Consider the following 19,619-nt stretch of genomic DNA (forward strand, 5'->3'; position numbering starts at 1 on the left):
ATACATTATAAGTGTGTGGTATCAAATTATTCGTAAAAAAATGCTTTTTCCAAATATGCTAATGAGCCACCTTCGTTCCATTTGAAAAAATTGGGATATGATTAAAAATACGATTTGGGCATCTTTTAACCGGCCAGGACGAGACACTAAAAACATTAATAAAATCTATTTTTCCCAGGCTGCTTGATTAAGAATTAATGTTTTTAGCATGGGCATGGCACTCTAGATTGAAATTTAAAATACGATTTTTTAGAATTTCAGAATTTAGAATGAGTGGGAGGGGGGTTATTCACTTCGACCTTACAGATCCATTGTGTCCCCCTTTCTTGAATCATAACTCATCATACAGTCCCAGGGCTTTGACAAAAGCCAGTATCTGGGACGGTTTTATAGAGGGTAGTTCTCCATCTCCAATATCAGTCGTACCAAAGTTCATGGCACGAATGGTTGTCGTCTCGGCGCACTCAGTGATGAGGTGTACTGGTGTTTCACCATCTTCCCCACAGAATCTGCATTCGCCGTGTCTTCTTAGTTTCAATCTACTGAGGTGTTCATTGAGGAGACAGTGTCCTGTTAAAACCCCGTGACAATCCGAAGATTGTTCTTACTCAGACCTAGGAAGATCTGTGATTTTTATTGATCATAAGCCCTCAGAAACTTCTTCGAGTGTCCTAGACCATTGCAAGATTTCCATTCCAGGTTGCGGATGGAATCTTCCAAGTTCTTGAGTTCCTCCTTGAGTTGGTTACCACTTGGAAAGCAGAACGGTTCTGGTCCAGTTAGTGGAGTGTTCGCTCCTTTTCTACCTAGATTATTTGCTTTTTCATTGCCTTTTATCCCTTGGTGAGCAGGCACCCAGTGTAGGAGGACTTTGTTTTCTTTGCCTAATTTATTCAGCTTCTCTATGTATTCTTTGACCAATTTCGAATTGATTGAGACTGAGTTGATCGCCTTTAACGCTGCTTGACTATCAGATAAGATGGCTATTTCTTGTTTCCGATAGTTCCTATCTAAGATAAGTTGTACGCATCTCTCGATAGCGTAGATTTCTGCCTGTAGGATACTAGGGTAAGTGCCCATTGGTTCGGAGTAATTAGCTCTCGGCCCAAACACTCCGATCCCTGTTCCCGTATTGGTTTAGGAAGCATCAGTATACCAAGTTATGGTATGGTCTTTTAACTGCTGGGCAAGCGTTTTGCTCTTCCAATCCTTTTTATTGCCCAATACTACATTGAGATGTTTCTCAAAGTTGTAGGTTCTTGGCATATCGTCCACTGGGAGTTGCAGGAGTGGTATTTCCTTTATGAGGGTGTTCCAAGCCCCTGATCTGACAATTCTCCCAGTACTAATTCCGTTAGTGACCATTCTAATCATTGTCGCATTGGCATATATGCAATGACAATGTGCAGTGGTGTTAGATCTAGAATGACCTCCATTGCTGCTGTTGGACAGGTTCTCATGGCTCCTATGATGCAAACGCATGCTAGTCTCTGGACTTTGCATAGGTTTAGCCTTGCCGTCCGTTGCTCTAGTTTTGTGTACCAGGCCACTGCTCCATAAGTAATCATGGGTCTTACTATCATGGTATACATCCAGCGCAAAATGTTAGGGGAGCAGCCCTATCTATTTCCGGCCAATCTTCTGCATATCATGAGAGCCTTTATGGCTTTGCTGGTGTTCTTAATATGCCTGTTCCACAGGAGTTTACTGTCCAGGGTTATTCCCAGGTATTTAATTTCCTGTGTTGGCAGTATTTCCTTTCCATCTAGTTGGATTCTTTTCAAGTTTTTCAGACTTCGCTTTCTGGTGAATGGCACTATCGCGGTTTTGTCTGAGTTGATACTCAGCCCGACAGTCCTACACCATCTCTCAGTGATACGGAGTCCTCTTTGGATAATATCACACAAGGTGCCTTCATGTTTCCCCCGAGCGATCATGACTATGTCATCTGCATACCCAATGCAGTGTATTCCCGCTAGAGTTAATTCATCTAGTAGTTCATCCACCACCAAGCTCCACAGCAAAGGGGAGATTACTCCACCTTGTGGAGTTCCTTGCGTTGTTTTAACAGCTACAGTTTTGGTGCCCATCTGAGCCTCTGCTGTTCGTGTTGACAGCATTTCACAAAACCAGCGAATAATAGTTCTGTTCACCCCTCTTGTTTCTAGAGATCGCCTGACCACGATTACTACGATTTTTTAATAAGAGACAATGTCAAAAATTCACATATGATATTATGTCATCATTCTATTCAGAATGTCATTTTCTATCAAATAAAGTAAAAAAATAACGAGCGTACCATTTAAAAATCAAAAGTTGTAGTCATTTCCGGTGAAACCGGAAGTGATTGAAAACATTTGAACAAGTCAATCAATTTTAATTTATGTCATATACTAACATACCAAATCTCGTTTTTTTAACTGAAAAAATAAAAAAGTTATAGGGGTGAGCCACTTTTGAGACGCACCACATTATCTATTGTCAAATAAGGAAATGAAACTACTACTCACTACTACACGATTACCTACTCACAATCTTATATTAAAAATTAGAAGTTGAAAAATGGTTTACAAAATTTAAAAAAGACAACATTACGTAGGAACAAAAATATAAATACAGTAAAACCGCGGTTATATATATAAAACACCCTCCTCGGATAACTGAAAACTCGGATAATCCGGAATTATTAAAAAATAAGCACCAATACGTACTTTAAACGGTTTATTAACATTTTTAACATGTAAATACATAAGTACCTACATATGTAGATACTATCTACATTATAAAACAATGAAATAAGTATCTATGCGCTGCTGTTTCATATTGCATCTTCTTTTTCTCGCTGCGCTGTTTCTCCCCCTGATTGTTGTTGTTCGATATACCTCAGAGCTGTTTCCAGAGAAGCAAAACCTTCTTGATGGGTAATCTTAGTGGAAGGCTCTTCATCCACCTCTTCGTCATAGTTATAGTCATCTGATTTTTCGGTTTCCCGAAAGGCTTTCGCTATTTCTTCAATATTCATTTCTTCTTCTAAATCATCTGCTGTAACCCATTCATCAACGTCTTGTCTTGTCACATTTTCGCAACCTTTTAAGTTTTGCATTAATTCTAATAAACATTCTTCTTCTTCTGTCTCGTTAAAATTTGTACAGGACATTTCCATCCAGAACTGCCGGTAAACCTATCTGTCTCTGGAAATTGCTTACTAATCGTTATTGCTTTCTGCTGCAAAATGGGACCTGACAGAGACAAACCTTTTGATCTTTGCTGAGTAAACCACCTGAATAAAGCTTCGTTAACTTTTTCATAGTCGCCTTTTTTCATTGATTTTCTTCGACGAAGAGGCTTGTTTTATACACACCATTCTTCTATTTAGTGCGGTTTCTGTTCCAATCTCCAACTGTTACCTCACCTACTCCGTAATCTCGTCCAACAATTTTAATTGTCGCTCCTGCTTGAATTCTCCTAATGGTTTTTAATTTATCTTCACTAGGAACGACAATTCTTTTACGTTTGTTTCGTTCCATTATAATACGGCAAACGAAAATTTAAACAAAGCAGTTGGTATACAGTTAACTAGAACTCCACCCAGATAAATCATGCGAGTGCATACGTATGCTACTTCTCCGTAGTGAGTGAACGCAATAACGAACTGCATTCACTCAAATTTACATGCTAAAAGAGTCCAAAAATATAAATAAGGGGAACCACTCACACGAGCCAAGGGGATTCCCCGTCGGTCCCAACGATTTTAAACGGAAATATGTAAATATACATATAGTATATTTTAGAAGCTCGGTTAATACGGAGCATAGACGCGCGACCTCGGATAATCAGGGTCTTTAGATTGGATCGGTTAATCCGGAGCTCAGATTGCGAATAAGGATAATTGGGGTTCTACTGTAAAACCTAATAATAGCTTAAAAAGATAATGCAGACAGCTAGAAAGGTAAGTAATCAAAATTGTCATCAGATTTCGAAAATATATAACGGTAACTTGTGTTAATTTTATGAAAAATATAAATAGTCTGACATAATCTGTCAAGCATTTACAGTATACATTCTCCAGTATCATAAAATAAGTCTGCTACTGAATATATAAAGATGTCCAAATTATATATTTATGAACCAATATCACGAGGTACTGGCAACGCCATAAACCAAGACGAACTGCAATGGACCGGAAGCGATGAGGCCGATGAAGACGATGATGCACCAACGCTGATGAGCGAACCGCCCACACTTGGACACAGATCCATGTCATTAATTTCGGATGTGCAAAGTAGATTACTGGACTCTCCGAACACCTTTTCACTATTAACCGGGCACCGGCAAAAGAGAACTTCGGCAATTGTGGATTTATTCGCAAACAATATCGTTTTTAAACATGACCAAGTCAATGTGTTGAAAACTAAACAGTCTTTTGTAGAAAAATGGGAAGTGTTTCCACGTCAACAATTATATCAGAAGCCACCTGTGTATGTATCAGTATTATAACATTGTAACAGTATATTATAGTTCAGTAAGATTTTGTAATACACTCACCGGCACGAAAAACGTTACACCTTAAAATTTTCATGGATTTTAATATCTTTTGTTCTAGTGGGCCGATTTTGATGTTTTTTTAAGCAATATCTAGCTAAGTTATTTGACTTTTTAGTGTCTCTTTCTAAATTGAAAATGAAATCTGGCCATTTTTTGAACACTAACAATTTTTTCGTAATGTTTACATTAAAACCATACCTTCCCTTTTGGTTCTAGTCAACAGACCTTGTAAGTTATGGTCCCGACCTTAGACTAAGAGTCCCGACCCCCTGGATAGAATAAAAATAACTTTTTTTCCATAGCAATTGTTAAAATTGCCTTATATCTATAAAAAATAGTAGATAAAATAGTACTTCAACCGCAAGAGTAGATTAAATAATGATACTTTAACAGCGAGGATAGGTTAAAAACTTTATTTTTCTTCTCGCACGTTTTTTAATTGCTTCCTTTTTTGAAAATTTATGTATTTCTTTTCATAAGTCATTCGGGATTTAAATGGAAATAGTTTGGATATGGCGTTTGTCGCCTCAGCCTGAATATCTGTTGGTAATTTACTTATTTCGTTTTGAGTAATAAATAACTACTACGTAACTATAATTTGACATAATATAAATGATCAAAAAAAAATTATGAGTGTAATGTCTTCTCCAAAATTAGTAACAACTTTGGCAACTGCGGCAACTTTTTGATAGGCACCCTGTTAAAAGTGTATATTCCCATTCATAGATATACTTAAAAATTAGGTTTTGATTAAAAATACGATGAGCGTAATCCTGCGGCCGGATCCTAGACTATAAGGGTTTGGCAAAAGCCAGTATCTGAGATGGTTTTACAGAGGTTAGTTCTCCACTCGGTTTCCATAATATCCGATATCAGTCGTACCAAAGTTCATAGCACGAATGGTTGTCGTCTTCACGGACTCTATGAATAGGTATTCTGGTAGTTCCTCATTTTCCCCACCGAATCTGCAATCGCCGCGCGCGAAGAAGCAACGAACATTTTCATGAGGTGTTCGTTGAGGAGACAGTGTCCTGTTACAAACCCCGTGATTTCCCGATTAATCCGAAAATTAAATGAGAAATTTCCTTGAGTGTATTAGACCATTAGAGGATTTCCATCCCAGGTTACGGATGGAGTCTTCCAGGTTCTTCAGATTAGCTTTAAATTGGTTTCCACCTGGGAAGCAGAAAGGTTCTATCCCTTGATGGGCTGGCACCCAGAGTAGGAAGACTTTATTATCTTTGTCTAATTCGTTCATCTTCTCTAAGCAATCTTTGACCAACTTGGAATTGATGGTTACAGAGTTGATCGCTTTTAATGCCGCTTGACTATCGGGTAAGAGGGCTATTTCTTGTTTCCGATAATTCCTATATCCAGCCATTGGACCCGGAGCGCTTCTCCGGGTAGTCGCTACCCTGTATTAGTTTTATATAGTTACTACTGTAATTACTGTACTCCTGCTTGACTAAAACCTCTGTACCCGACATTATAGAGGAATAGGAATTCATGCATCCTTACCTTTAATGTATTAATTATTAAAGACATCGACAGAGACTGTATCAGTTGGTATGTAGATTTAAAATTTAAGTTTTTTTATTAAAACGTCTTATACAGGATGAGTCATAAATACATAAGTGCAAATATTTTAGAGGTAGTATCTTTCAACCCCAGAAACACGTCTATAATTTTTTTTCGCCAAAAATGTTTTTGGAAATTTGGTAATTCTAGATTTTTTTTTAATTTTTAGTTAAAAAACATAATAACTTTTTCATATGGCAACATATAGGTAGGACATTAAATTTACAAGAAAGAAAACCCAGAAAAGATCCAGTGGTTCTGAAAATTTAAGCGAAAAATCATTTTTTTTTAATTTTCAAAGTAAAATATCTGGTTTATTTTGGACTTATTTGAAAAACGGTAAAGAGAAAATATGTTTCTTTTATCGAGATCTACCAGCCCTGAAAATATGTTCACTTATTTAAGAGTCACCCTGTATAGTATGTGCAACGAGAGGATACATGCCAGTAAAGTTATAATCTAATATTAGATCAATTCAGAGGTAAATTATTGTTCTTTCTGTCATTTTTGGATGTTGTAAATAATTGAAGTCTTCCCGGACTCGTGGGACAGACTTTACTGTAGAACTAATTTTCATGTATTTCCAGCATCAAGTTTCTCTCGCCGAATTCTGGAAAATGCCAAGGAAAGTCTTCTATGGGTTTGTTTTACAGTCAAAACTTAAGCGTTGTCCCCGATCAGCAACTGCCAAATGCCAATATTTGTAAGGACTTCTTGGAGGTTGTTGACATATCTAAACTGGTGGTCAACGACATTTTACAAAAAGCTACAGGTATTTGTTTCGAATGTAGAATGAGTGATGGCGGGGGGTAATCACTGTGACCTTAAAGACCTATTGTTCCCCCCTTCCTTTAGTTATAACAGATTGTACAGTCTATAACCCATTATATATATTCCTGTTGTAGACAGGGGACAGTGTATTTTCCATCCTCCTCTGACAACAGACGTGGAAGGGTGTATACCTCGGAGAGTATACACTCTTCCACGCACGGAGAACCACATGCCCTTCACACTCAAGGAGCTTCCGGCTGAGGTACCCGTGAGGAGGAGGCTGTTGTATCTGTCTCCATTTTCTCTACCTCTTTAACTTGGTCTCTCCTTAGACCAGATACCGGTGTTGTCCCGAATCTATAAGAAAGGATAGATATTTGTTCTACATCACCCGTTCATAAATTGTAATTTAAATTTAAATTATTAAGTTTAAGACCATATAAATAAAAATGTATAGGGAAATTAAAACAACTTTCGTTGCACGTCATCAATGACACCATGCGTCGTTTTATGGAATTTGCTGGTGGTCGTATTATGATGTACAAAAAAAGTTATTTTAATTTCCCCATATGCTTATTATCATCACAACAATTTAAATCATTTTTTTACGTAGTATTTCTTTTATGCTAGGTGCTATTGAAAATTTGAAGAAACGCGAATCTGCAGAAAGAAAAACTGTTGTTGTAAGAGAAAAAAGACGATTGAAATTTTTGACCATAAGAGACTTCTCCGTAGACTCTGGAGCTAATTTCATACAGAACTACATTCTGAAATGCAACTCCTTCTACTACGAATGGAAAGTCTCAATAGTCTATGTTAAAATGCGTACATATCCTTCTAGTGATATTCATTTGTATGAGGTATTTATTAGTAGTGTAATTGAACAGAAAAAAGCGACTATATCCTGGTGACAGAAAAAATTGTCTGAATATACATATTATACATCCACCGGGTGCGTCTCAAGAATGACTCACCCTTATAACTTTTTTATTTGATCAGATTAAAAAACGAGATTTGGTATTTTAGTATATGACGTAAATTAGGATTGATTAACGTATTCAATTATTTTTGGTCACTTCCCGTTTCAAAGGAAATACCTACAACTTTTGATTTTCAAATTACACCCTCAGTATTTTTTACTTTATTTGATAGGAAATGACACTCTGAATAGAATGACATATCATATGTCAACTTATGACATTTTCAAATATGGTTTATTTGAAATTAAAACATGCGCTTCATAACCATAGATAAGATACTATATAATATAAAATAGATAGGAAACTCAATACATTTTGTCCGGACCGAGCGGTGGCGCCATCTCGTGGGTCTAGTAACGAAATAAAACATAAATTTAAAAAGGATAGATTCTATTTTTTCGGATTTTTCCATTTATTCAAGTAAATTGATTCAAGAAAGAGCCAATTTACTCGAATAAATGGATTTAAGTTAAAATGACAAAGGGGATATATCAAAAACACAAAAATAACTATAAGAAACCATCTTTATTGAACTGAATATAATAACAAAAACAATACAAAACATTATAATAATAAAATATATCTAGATCTATAACAATTAGGACAACCTATTTTACAATTAATTAACAATTAAAACTATAGCGTAACACCAAAGGTTCCAACCTCAAATGTAATCTTTTAACCGGTCATTACAGGACACGAAAAACATTAGAGGATCAAATCAATTTTTTGTCAAGGCTCCTTGTTTAAAAATTAGTGTTTTTAACACAGCCATGGCACTCTAGATTAAAAATTAAAATACAATTTCGTCTTAAGCGAAAATGTCAAAAGTTGACATATTATCATATGTCATTCTATTCATTCCTATATTCTATATATTATGCATATGTCATTCTATTCATAGTGTCATATTTTATCGAATAAAGTAAAAATATACCGAAGGTTCCACTTAAAAATCTAAAATTGTAGTCAGTTCCGGCAAAATAGAAAGTGGCAAAAAAAATTGAATACGTCAATGAATCCTAATTTATGTCATATACTAACATACCAAATCTCATTTTATTATCTGAAAAAATTAAAAAGTTATAGGGGTGAGCCAATTTTGAGACACACCTGGTATAATATGTATTTTATGAAAGTTAAATATTTTCGTAGATACACTTAGAAATAACTTAAAAATATTTTTAAACTATTTCTATATTTTCATATAATAAGTATCGCAAGATATTGATATCTTAAAATTCTTCCTATGTATTTTTTGTATAGGCGAACTTCACTTTACCTTCAAGATTATACCCTGTAGCACAAGCAACTGCTAGTATATTTTTTACTTTGGAAGTAAGCAGAATTTTGCCTGAACATTGTCCAGTTCGGGTAATTGTACATATAGTTCATATCAAATAAACTTTTAGTCACGTGATTAAGCTTGACCAGCACAGCGTTGCCAGTTTTTACATATTTCCTTTTAATCAAAATATTTTAGGAAACAAAAAAAAATAATTATAAATATATAAACAGTCATTATTTACATCAACGAAACTCCCCGTCTTAAAAGCATTTAAGGGACATAAAGGGCCATTACTACCGCTTTCCCGTTCAAAATATTCTAATAAAGTTGCGATGAGTTTTTTACGGCTATTAAGCTATTCTGTATCGCTTCACACTAAAAGAAGTTCTAAAAAGAACAATGTTCGACTGAAAGGTCTGCTAGGAAACATTAAATCAAAAACTCATTACAAAACTAAAATAAACCAACCTAACCAACTCAAAACGAATGAAAATGTCAGGAAGTAAATAAATAATGCGTCAATTTGACAGCAAAACTACCAACTGAATCCCCAGCGCGAAATTTAAATTCCAGTTAGTCAGCCGGGCGCCGAATATGTCTATGGTTGGCGACAATGAATTATAAATCGCGCCCTCGATTACGTAAATAAAAGTTTAATTGATATCAAATATATATTAATATTTTATTTTTCAATGGTAATATTTCCAAAAGTCAACTGCAAATAAAAATATTATGTATTTTAGGCTTACTTCGTAATAGAAGGATACAGGACGAAACTCAACCCTTGGAAATTTATTCTAAACGATGGTATTTTATTAAGAGTGTTAGACGCAAAAGTAAATTACTTTAGAACGTTTACATTTTAACATATCTAATTTAGAAGGTTTATTTTACAATTTATTATACTTTGTATATTATAAATACAATATTATTAAACAGTATTATTTTTATTTGGAATATTTTTAAGTTATGGTTGTAGTCTTTTTTTTTCTCACTCGATATAGACTAATGAGACTAATCTACTCTAATCTACTCACAGTGTCGAACTATATCGGGTGGTGGGTGCATCGACGCGGCGTTCCGCGACTATGGAAACAGGAAAATAATTTTTTAAAGATCTGCGTACGCTAAATACACGTGCCAATTTTAAACAATTTATTGTTCTAATTTTAATTTTTAACTAATTTAAAACTACATATATTTTTAAATTGAAACAGAACAAGTAATAAAAGCAAAACCAGGCAAATGAAAATATACCTTAAGTCGTCAATCTATGATTTTCTGAATGTCAAATTGTATTTTCTATACAGGGTGCTACAAATTAGAGGTACAAGCATTGGTATCTCGGAAACCGTAATTTATGACGATGGTTAAATTGGGGCAAAGTTGTTTCTTGCGATTTTCACCAAGATGCCATCAAAAAAGTTTTAAAAATTTCAAGGATTGCTGAGTTTTTTGGAAAAAAACGGATTTTTTGAAAATCAATTTTATTTTTTCCTGTCGTTACTTTTTAGAAAATCAAAAAACCTATTACACATTCTCAAAGCCACTTTATTAGGGCTATCTGATAGTACTTTTATATTTTCAAATTAGCTGATAATTTGTGAGAGAGGCCAACTTAATTTTTTTAAATTCGGATCTGCATTTTTTATTTGAAGTTTTGAAAGAACTCGGTCTCCTGAGTACAGTGATATGCCATACTTGATACTTTTTTTTGTTTTGGTTACCTTAACTATTTAATTATTATTAAACAAAACTATTTAATTATTATTTAAAATAATTTCAAGTCCAACTCTGGTTTTTTAAATTATTTAATCTGATTATATTCATCGCAACAATATTGATCAGCGCTAATTAACATATAATAAGGAAATATATTATTTTTAACTTCTTTTATTGTGAATTTGAAATTCTCAGTGTACAATCTAATATGCATAACATTAATCGTAGTTATTATAAATAAATCAACTTCTACAAACTATAGTTTCTAATGCTCTTACATGTTCAAAAGGGTTACCACCCTCCCTAATTCACAAATTCATTTTTCGTTCAATCTTGTTTATAGCTTTTTGAACATATCTTCTTCTTATATTCCGAATGCATTTTGTACTCTTTATAATAAATGTTGAAATGTATATTTCACTTCTACAAATGACGTCAAGTAATGCCTCCCCACTGCCCCTTGGCGACGACAGGTCCAGGAACCCCGTCATTATATTGCTCTACCATTTCCAATCCATCTTTCGGGAAAATGATTTTATTGTTTATATTACAGGGTGGCCCATCGAAAACGTTCCGCAAGGCCTAACGGCTAGGGTAATTTTTTTTTCAGAAAATTCAAAGACGTGGGTAAAACATTGAACACGGAAAATCAAATGCAATAAAATAATAAAAAATAATATACAGGGTGGCCCATCGAAAACGTTCCGCAAGGCATAACAGTCAGGGTACTTTTTTTTCGAATAATCCAAAAACACGTCAATTTTGTTTGTGAGGGGGACAACTTTTGTCCCAAAAATGATTGCAAAATCTTCAACCCTCTAAGCGGGGGTGGCATCCCCCAATTTTTTTCAAATGGGAAGGGGGGTCAAGTGATACCGCATTGAAAAGGGCTTTCTATTCTCTATACTTTCCCGCTTCGTTTTTGAAAATTGGTCGAGCCATTGAGAAAATATGAAGGATTGAAATTTGAAAAGTTTATTTAAACATTTATCAGAGTAAAGGATAAGGATAAATTCTTTCGACCAATTTGCTGTTTTTTCTTATTATTTCTAGATGTTTACGCATTTTTTCACTTGCCACAAGGATGAACGATCGGGTTAGGTAAGTGTACTTTCTTTTTGAAAGGTGTAGTTAATCGGCACAACTGTCGGTTCTGGGCTGAGGACAACCCCAGGGTTTTTTACGAGGTGCACACACAAAACCCTAAGAAATTGAAAGAAGAATATGTAAGGGATGCAGTAACCGTAGAGTGTAAGACGTTTTTGATATTGCATCACATTTTTATTGTACCCCAACAAACAATTTTATTTTGGATTGCTTGATTATAAAACACATAACAAGAACAGCTATTTTTAGTCTCTTCTTTTAATAAATTGATATATTTATTTATGCAGGAATATTATGACATGTGTTAATGGCACCGTTGCATTTTTTGCCACTAATATCCATCTTACGTAACGTATTTTCAAGACCGTCCGAAAATAACAAAAACATTGTGTTGCTATACCGATATATACATGCAGTTATCCACAATAATCAGCCCAACGTCAGAAATTAATTGTTTTGAGGCATTTTATTGTAAAAAGGAAAACAAAAGCTACTAAAACGTCGATAAGCCAATGAAACAATTGCTGTAAATACATGTCCCTCCTCTTGGCAACAGCGAACGTAATACGAAAATTGTTAAATAGATTTTGTTTGTACGAAGAGTCGATTTATATTTGCCACATCTTTTATTTTTCTAAACGTGACTCAGTATCATCAGATTTATTTTTGCAATAGTTTATTTTACTTATAATAATTCGTACTAATAATAATTCGTTGACCGTTCTTAAATTTGCAATCCATTTTTAAAATACTTCCTCTAAGCCGGTCCTTACCAGTGTAGAATTTAGGATGTGTGAAATCCTTTCTTGAGTTATAACTCATCGTACAATCTCAGGGCTTTAACAAAAGACAGTATCTGAGACGCCGCGACGTTACAGATGTTAGTTCTCCATCTCCGATATCAGTCGTACCAAAAATAATGGCACGAATGGTTGTTATCTCGACATACTCAGTGATAAGTTTGTTCTGCTGTTTCACCATTTGCCCCCCAGAATCTTCAGTCGCCGTTGTTTCTTACCTACAATCTTCTGAGGTGTTCGTTGAGGAGGCAGTGTCCTATTAAAAACCTCGTGACAGTCCAAAGATTGCCCTTACTTAAATCAAAGGTTATCTTTGATTTCTCTTAGTCGTAAGTTCTGAGAAATTCCTTCGAGTGTCTTCGACTGTTGGAGAATTCCTATTCTAGGTTGAATGGAATCTTCCAGGTTCTTCAGTTCGGCTTTAAGTTGGTTTCCACTTGGGAAGCAGAAGTCAGTCTGGTCCAGCTTCTAGTCCAGTTAGAGGAGTGTTCGCTCCTTTTCAAGCTAGATCGTTTGCTTTTCCATTGCCTTCTGAGCGTTAAGGCGAGTTTAGCAAGGTGAGCTGACACCAAGGAATAGAACGCAATGAATCCTTACCAAGGTTTGCACGTACATTCAGATTTTATACTTCTACTAAACCGATCATTATTTAAAGGGACTTTAAATCAAGCTTAAGTCACTTAGTAGGGGGAAATTTTGTATTTTATTTTAGGAACTGTCAAAGATATTGATTCGGGTTTAAAAAAGGTTTAAAAAATCGTAAAATAATATATTAATAGAAGGTTCAAATCAGCGAATTAAAATTAGCACCAAAATACTGCAGATTTTTACTTTTTTTACTTTCTGCCCTAAAAGCTTTTAGCTTGGTCGACACGGTCAAAGTATACTAGGATCAAGTACGGGGTGGGTCAAATTCGACGCTTTTAAATGGAAACACCCTTTTCTATAGGAGATAGACGAAAACTAATATCGGTGTCTGGAGCTCAATTTTCATCAAAAACATGATGGTGAAAACCGCACAGCAATATCTGTTACTGTTTCGGAGTTACGGGGTGTTTTTCAAAAATGTGCATTTTTAACAAATCGCTGTAACTTTTTTGCTATGGACAATTTTGTATTTCTATGAAAACATTTTCAAAGCACCTTTTTACGTAGAATTTAATGGTTGAAGTATAATTTTTTTAAAATTAATAATTTAAAATTACCTTTCCAAAAATATAGCACACTTGATATTTTGTTATAATCCCCCTTCGAAATACAGAATTTTTAAAAGTTCGCCACTTTTAACTAGTAGGCTTTGGACCCCTTATTGATGATATGCCCTTAATGAAACTCGAAAACATATTTTTCAGCAAGACGACGCACCGCCTCTGAACGCTGAAGTTATCAGCAAATTTGTGCAGCCAATTTCAAGAATAATTGAATAGCTAACCAAGATCCCAGCCGTTGGTCGTCGAGGCCGCCTGACTTAGTGCCTATGCGAAGATCCAAGCGATTATTAGATAATAATCTAATCCTATGGATATATTTGCGGAAGAATAAAGGTTCCTTATTATTCCGTAAAATCTAGCCAAGAATTAGAAATACTTAGCAGTTATGAGAGGGCATCTTTCACCCCCACTGAGTTAATGAATTCCGCGAGAAATGTTCAAAAACGGCCCCATCTGTCCATAACAGAAGACGGTCGATATGTCGAACACCTGTAGCAAAATCTCATGTCTTGGTTTGTTATTTATTTTTATTGTTATTCGATATAGTTTAAATGTGTTGATGTTGGTTAAATATATTTTAAATTGTTATAAAATTCTGCATCTCTCATAACAATTATTATTTTCGTTTTAATTGATGCTCACAGCTAGAACTTTTTTGCAGTACAGCCGGTGCCGTCCAAAGCCTACTTATTTAAAGCGGGCGAATTTTTATTATACTCTATATCTCGAAGAGGAATCGAGCAAAATATCAAGTGTGTTATATTTTTGGAAAGGTAATTTTAAATTATTTTCAATAAATTAAAAATATATAGGGTGTCCCAAATAAAATATCAATTTTTTTGTTGATAATTCTTAAATTATTAATTTTAAAAAAATTATACTTAAACCACTAAATTCTACGTAAAAAGATGCTCTGGAAATGTTTTCATAAAAATACAAAATTTTCCATAGCAAAAAAGTTACAGCTATTTGTTAAAAATGCATATTTTTGAAAAACACCCCGTAACTTCGAAACGGTAAAAGATATCGATATGCGGTTTTCACCATCATGTTTTTGACCAAAATTGACCTCCAGACACCGATATTAGTTTTTGTCTATCTCTTATAGAAAAGGGTGTTTCCATTTAAAAGCGTCGAATTTGACCCACCCTGTACACTTGAATGCAGCGCGCGTATCACTTGGACGTTGTTTGAATTATTATACCAACTGATTCAAATCGGTTGATACGATCCAAATGATGTCCAAGTGTATTTGACCCGAATACACTTTGACCGTGTCAACTAGGCTTTATTTAATTTTTGCATATTAAAAAATTATTTTAATACGCAATAGATTTAAGAAATAACAATAGTTTTGTAGATAACGGACGAAATGTGAAAGATTATATCTAAAGCAAAATGTTTTGTAAAAAGAACTGATCTTTTTTCTGGCCATCATACATCAATCACATCAATATCAAACAGTTGTGATGATGACACTCAGAAATGTAAAAACAATAATATAAATAAGGCATTTATATTCCATACAAGTATTTTTCCACTGCAATATTTTATTCACCCGAAAGGAAAAATATTTAGAATTTTTCAATTGATAGAGCTATACTGATGGTGTATTGATCTTCAGTTAATAACAAGCCGGGTACGATTGTACTGTTATTTATTATAGCAACAAGATCGGCCAGAAAAACAAAAAGAAAAACAACACAATTGTGATGTTTGGTTGATCGAAAACACAGAAGATAATACAAGTTTGTGTAGGAATTTTTGTCACCCTTTTACTGACCTATAAGTGGGTATGTCATACAGTGGTCGGTATACAAAGAAACCTAAAATTTCTTGTCAAAATTTTTGTTTATTTCAGTTTATTCTCTTTCTTTCTCTCACTCACTTACATTTTTTTTACACAAAAAACGAATGATTTTGAAAGTAAATTTCATCACTTTCAAAATAAAATATTGTACCTAATTTTCGATTAGTGATGATTTAAGGTGATTAGATTAATTTATAACGGTCTCAAGGTTTGGTCATTATATGATCATGGTCTCAGTATGGAATAAGGCAAAGTTGGTAGAAATGCCTCGACAATACGAAACTAAACATTCATATAATCATGCATATTTTCCTATCTCTAGCTTGTTATATCTGGTAGACAGAGTGTATCAGTTATTGTACTTGGATATTCCTCAGTTTCCACAAGATATTAAAGTATTTTTAAGATATACTAAGGTAGAATTTTTTTTACTACAAATTGTGTTTAGTTTGGTTTGGTTTGGTTTGGTTGTAGAAGCATCAATATCTAAACGTTTTATTTATGTTGGAGGCAGATACCGAATTCGGCCTATGTCCGAAATAATTAGACATATGGCAATTATAATTAAATATACCTACCTATATCCACAAAGTTACGCGGAAGAGTTTTGATGGCATTGGTTTCAACTTCTATGTGGAGTAGGGCATTCAATCCCGAAAGAAATTTTCAATCCCGGGATTTCGGGATTATAATTTTTCGATCCCGAGATCCCGGGATTGGTCCCGGGATTCACGAAAAAATTAATTACGTTGGAATTATATTATATTTTCTTTCTTTACAAAATTTTATTGAACAAAAAAAACATTAACATAAATTAAACGTCATCCCCATTACAAAACAACATAACATATAAGTTTAACAAAAAAAACATAAAAGGAACTAAAATATACGTTTTTTCTTTAATTTACATAACCAATCGAATACAGCATAACACAGGATTACTAAGAGATACTAAAATAACAACTTATGCAGTAACAAAGATGAGGATCTAAACTTGGTTTTTTTGGGTTGTACTATCATGAAAGATTTGTGTACGATTTAAATTAAGGAAAAAATGTACCGATGAATCCCGAAAATCCCGGGATTAAAGAAAAGACAATCCCGGGATTTCGGGATTGAAAAAATGTCCGGGATCCCGGGAAACGGGATCCCGGGATTAAATGCCCTAATGTGGAGGGTGTTAATCTTTTGTTGTTATATTATACCAAAAAAAGATTAACCCCTCCGCAAAAAAGTTACATCGAGACTATTTATAACCACGAAGTTGCACGCATCTGGCAAGTTTAGTATGGACAAATCGCCATGTTATATCTAATTATTTCGGACATAAGCCGAATTCGACATCTGCCTCCAACATTTACGCTTCGGTCACTTTAGATCTAGATTCATGCAGAATGCTATCTTAACCTCAAATAGTAATTATTTGTTTTTTTTAAATCCACAATATGTCATTATCTTGAAACATACTGATGAAGATGTCTCAGTCGTAGTAGGTAGAGATGGCCAATAGATTTTTATTAACAATAGATATTTATTAAATACATTTTTATTGCTTTTTTTTTAAATCGGAATAGAAAATAACTTCACATCAAGCGAATTAAAAGATAAAGGTCCTACGCCAAATTGATGAGGATTCTGAAAATTCATCAGAAAATGTAGAAATGTTGGGCGTGGAGAAGGTATTCGAAAACAAAAAAAAACAGTGGATCTTAGACGTATGTAGCAAACCTTTCAATTTTTACGATCATTCGCAGAAAAAACAACATCTTAGACTCAGTATACTAATATACGAATATCTTCAAACTTATTTGTTTGACTTTAAAGTGCATATTCTTATTTTAAGCAAAAATTATACAATTAAAAATGTTCGTAAATTTAAACGCACTACCTATTTCATTTTCTCAAGAAATGTCTTTATTTTAAGTTAACAATTTTAGTTTGACGAAATGATAAGTTTCCATTTAAAAATTGTATTACTCCCGATTAGAGCAGACAATGTTTAGTTTAATATTACATTAATTTTGAAATAAAATTATGGATTCTTAATATTAAATAATGATTTACGGAATTTGAAACTATAATTAGATTTGGTTTAAAACGGTTGTATATTAATTAAATGAAATGTAATTCTTATTATATTGTCTTTGGCTTCACCGCTCAATATCTGCATCATTGTCATCCTTTTGATAGAACACAAAAAAAGTAAGATTTTTCAGAATTGTGTTTAACGCATCGATCATAACGTATTATCGAGAAAAAAACGGTGTCAACGATGGCTATGAAATGAAGATCACTGTCATTTTATTTAAATTTGTATGGGAAATGTCATAGATCGTAATTTCCCCCATTTACGTCATAGATCGTAATAGAAAATCTTTAGTTGTTGATATTATAGGTATTAGTGAGAGTAAGGGCAGAAATAACTTTACAGCTCGGGCTACATTGAGGTTGTGATCCTTTTTCGTTTTCATTATGTACCTATATCTACGGGTCTATCTCCTATTAGCTGACCGGAAATTAAGAAATGCTTTATAAAATATAAAATAAAGTATATATTAGATTTTTTTAAGTCAAAAATAGAGCTTAAGATGAGGAAAAATTTAATTTTTCGTGAAATAAAAGAGACAAATTTCCTAACCAAGAAATAATTTAAGCGGTTTTTTTTACTAAAAATAAACCGCTATAGGTACATTGTTTTATTTAGATTTCTGATGAGAATGTAAATTTTAAGAGTAAAGAGCACAAGATTAGTATTTTTGCTAAAATAAACGAGAAAAAGATTGTAACCTCAAACGAATTCTTGCTTTGAGAATATCAACCAAACCAAACCAAAAACGGATTTTTTTAAAAATCAATTTTATTTTTTTCCTGTCGTTACTTTTTAGAAAATCAAAAAACTAATTGCACATTCTCATAGCCACTTTATTAGGGCTATCTGGTAGTATTTTTAAATTTTCAAATTAGCTGATAATTCGTGAACTACTGGGGCCAACCTATTTTTCTTTAAATACGGACCCGCATTTTTTATTTCAGGTTTTGAAAGAATTCGGTCTCCTGAGTACAATGATACTATTAAATGATTTTTTGCTTTTTTCCACAAAGGTTCAATCACTGTGCGTCCAGTGACAAATCAGAAGAAAACAAAAGCGAGGAAAATAAGAATGTACAATATGTGTGACACAAAACAATGATAACAAACGAAAATATAAATAAGATTGTTGATGGCTGAAGAATAGGATGTTCTCGGTGACGTGAACTGAGTACGTCACGCCCGAGGTCAAAATATTATGAATAAATCTTGTTTTCGATTGATCTGAACTATTTGACATTAGATACACATATACATTCATACACGTACACTTGCATGCATCAAACGGTGGCATGTAGGAGATAGCAGTTACGACAAGACATAATTGAGCTTTTCAGTTTGATTTTTCCTATTATATTGTAAACTTTATTGTAGTACTGCGTTTTTAAAATTTTGACGGTAATCATTATCTACCTTAATCCCATTTCCCTCGCTCAAAAAAAAGGAAACGATCTAGCTAGAAAAGGAGCGAACACTCCACTAACTGAACCAGAACCGTCCTGCAACTAGAAACCAATTTAAAGCGGAACTCAAAAACGTGGAAGACTCCATCCGTAAACTAGAATGGATATCCTCCAATGGTCTAAGACACTGAAAGAAATTTAGTTTGTTTCAGTTATTCAGAACTTATCTCAGGACTTTTCAGGACCGAGAAAAATCAAAGATTTTTCTTGATTTAAGTAAGAAGAATCTTCGGATTGTCACGGTTTCTTTTAACA

At 33.9% G+C, this 19,619-nt stretch overlaps 1 protein-coding gene across 2 annotated transcripts; it reads left to right on the top strand.

Moving 5' to 3' along the window:
• The first annotated feature begins 4,005 nt into the window (after positions 1 to 4,005).
• Positions 4,006 to 10,075, top strand: LOC115890216. 2 transcript variants are annotated; one of them, XM_030910396.1, is made up of 5 exons: positions 4,006 to 4,478; positions 6,711 to 6,895; positions 7,525 to 7,754; positions 9,141 to 9,212; positions 9,906 to 10,075. In XM_030910396.1, the coding sequence occupies exons 1-5, from the start codon at positions 4,105 to 4,107 to the stop codon at positions 10,026 to 10,028; spliced, it is 984 nt and encodes a 327-aa protein (XP_030766256.1). In that variant the 5' UTR covers positions 4,006 to 4,104; the 3' UTR covers positions 10,029 to 10,075. The 2 variants fall into 2 exon arrangements, with proteins under 2 accessions (XP_030766256.1, XP_030766249.1); XM_030910389.1 differs by having other exon boundaries at positions 4,008 to 4,478; positions 9,141 to 9,248.
• Positions 10,076 to 19,619: the final 9,544 nt, after the last annotated feature.

The sequence above is a fragment of the Sitophilus oryzae genome, unplaced genomic scaffold, assembly GCF_002938485.1.
Source record: "Sitophilus oryzae breed Bouriz unplaced genomic scaffold, Soryzae_2.0 scaffold_1178_pilon_pilon, whole genome shotgun sequence".
In the NCBI taxonomy this organism is placed as follows: Eukaryota; Metazoa; Arthropoda; class Insecta; order Coleoptera; family Curculionidae; genus Sitophilus; species Sitophilus oryzae.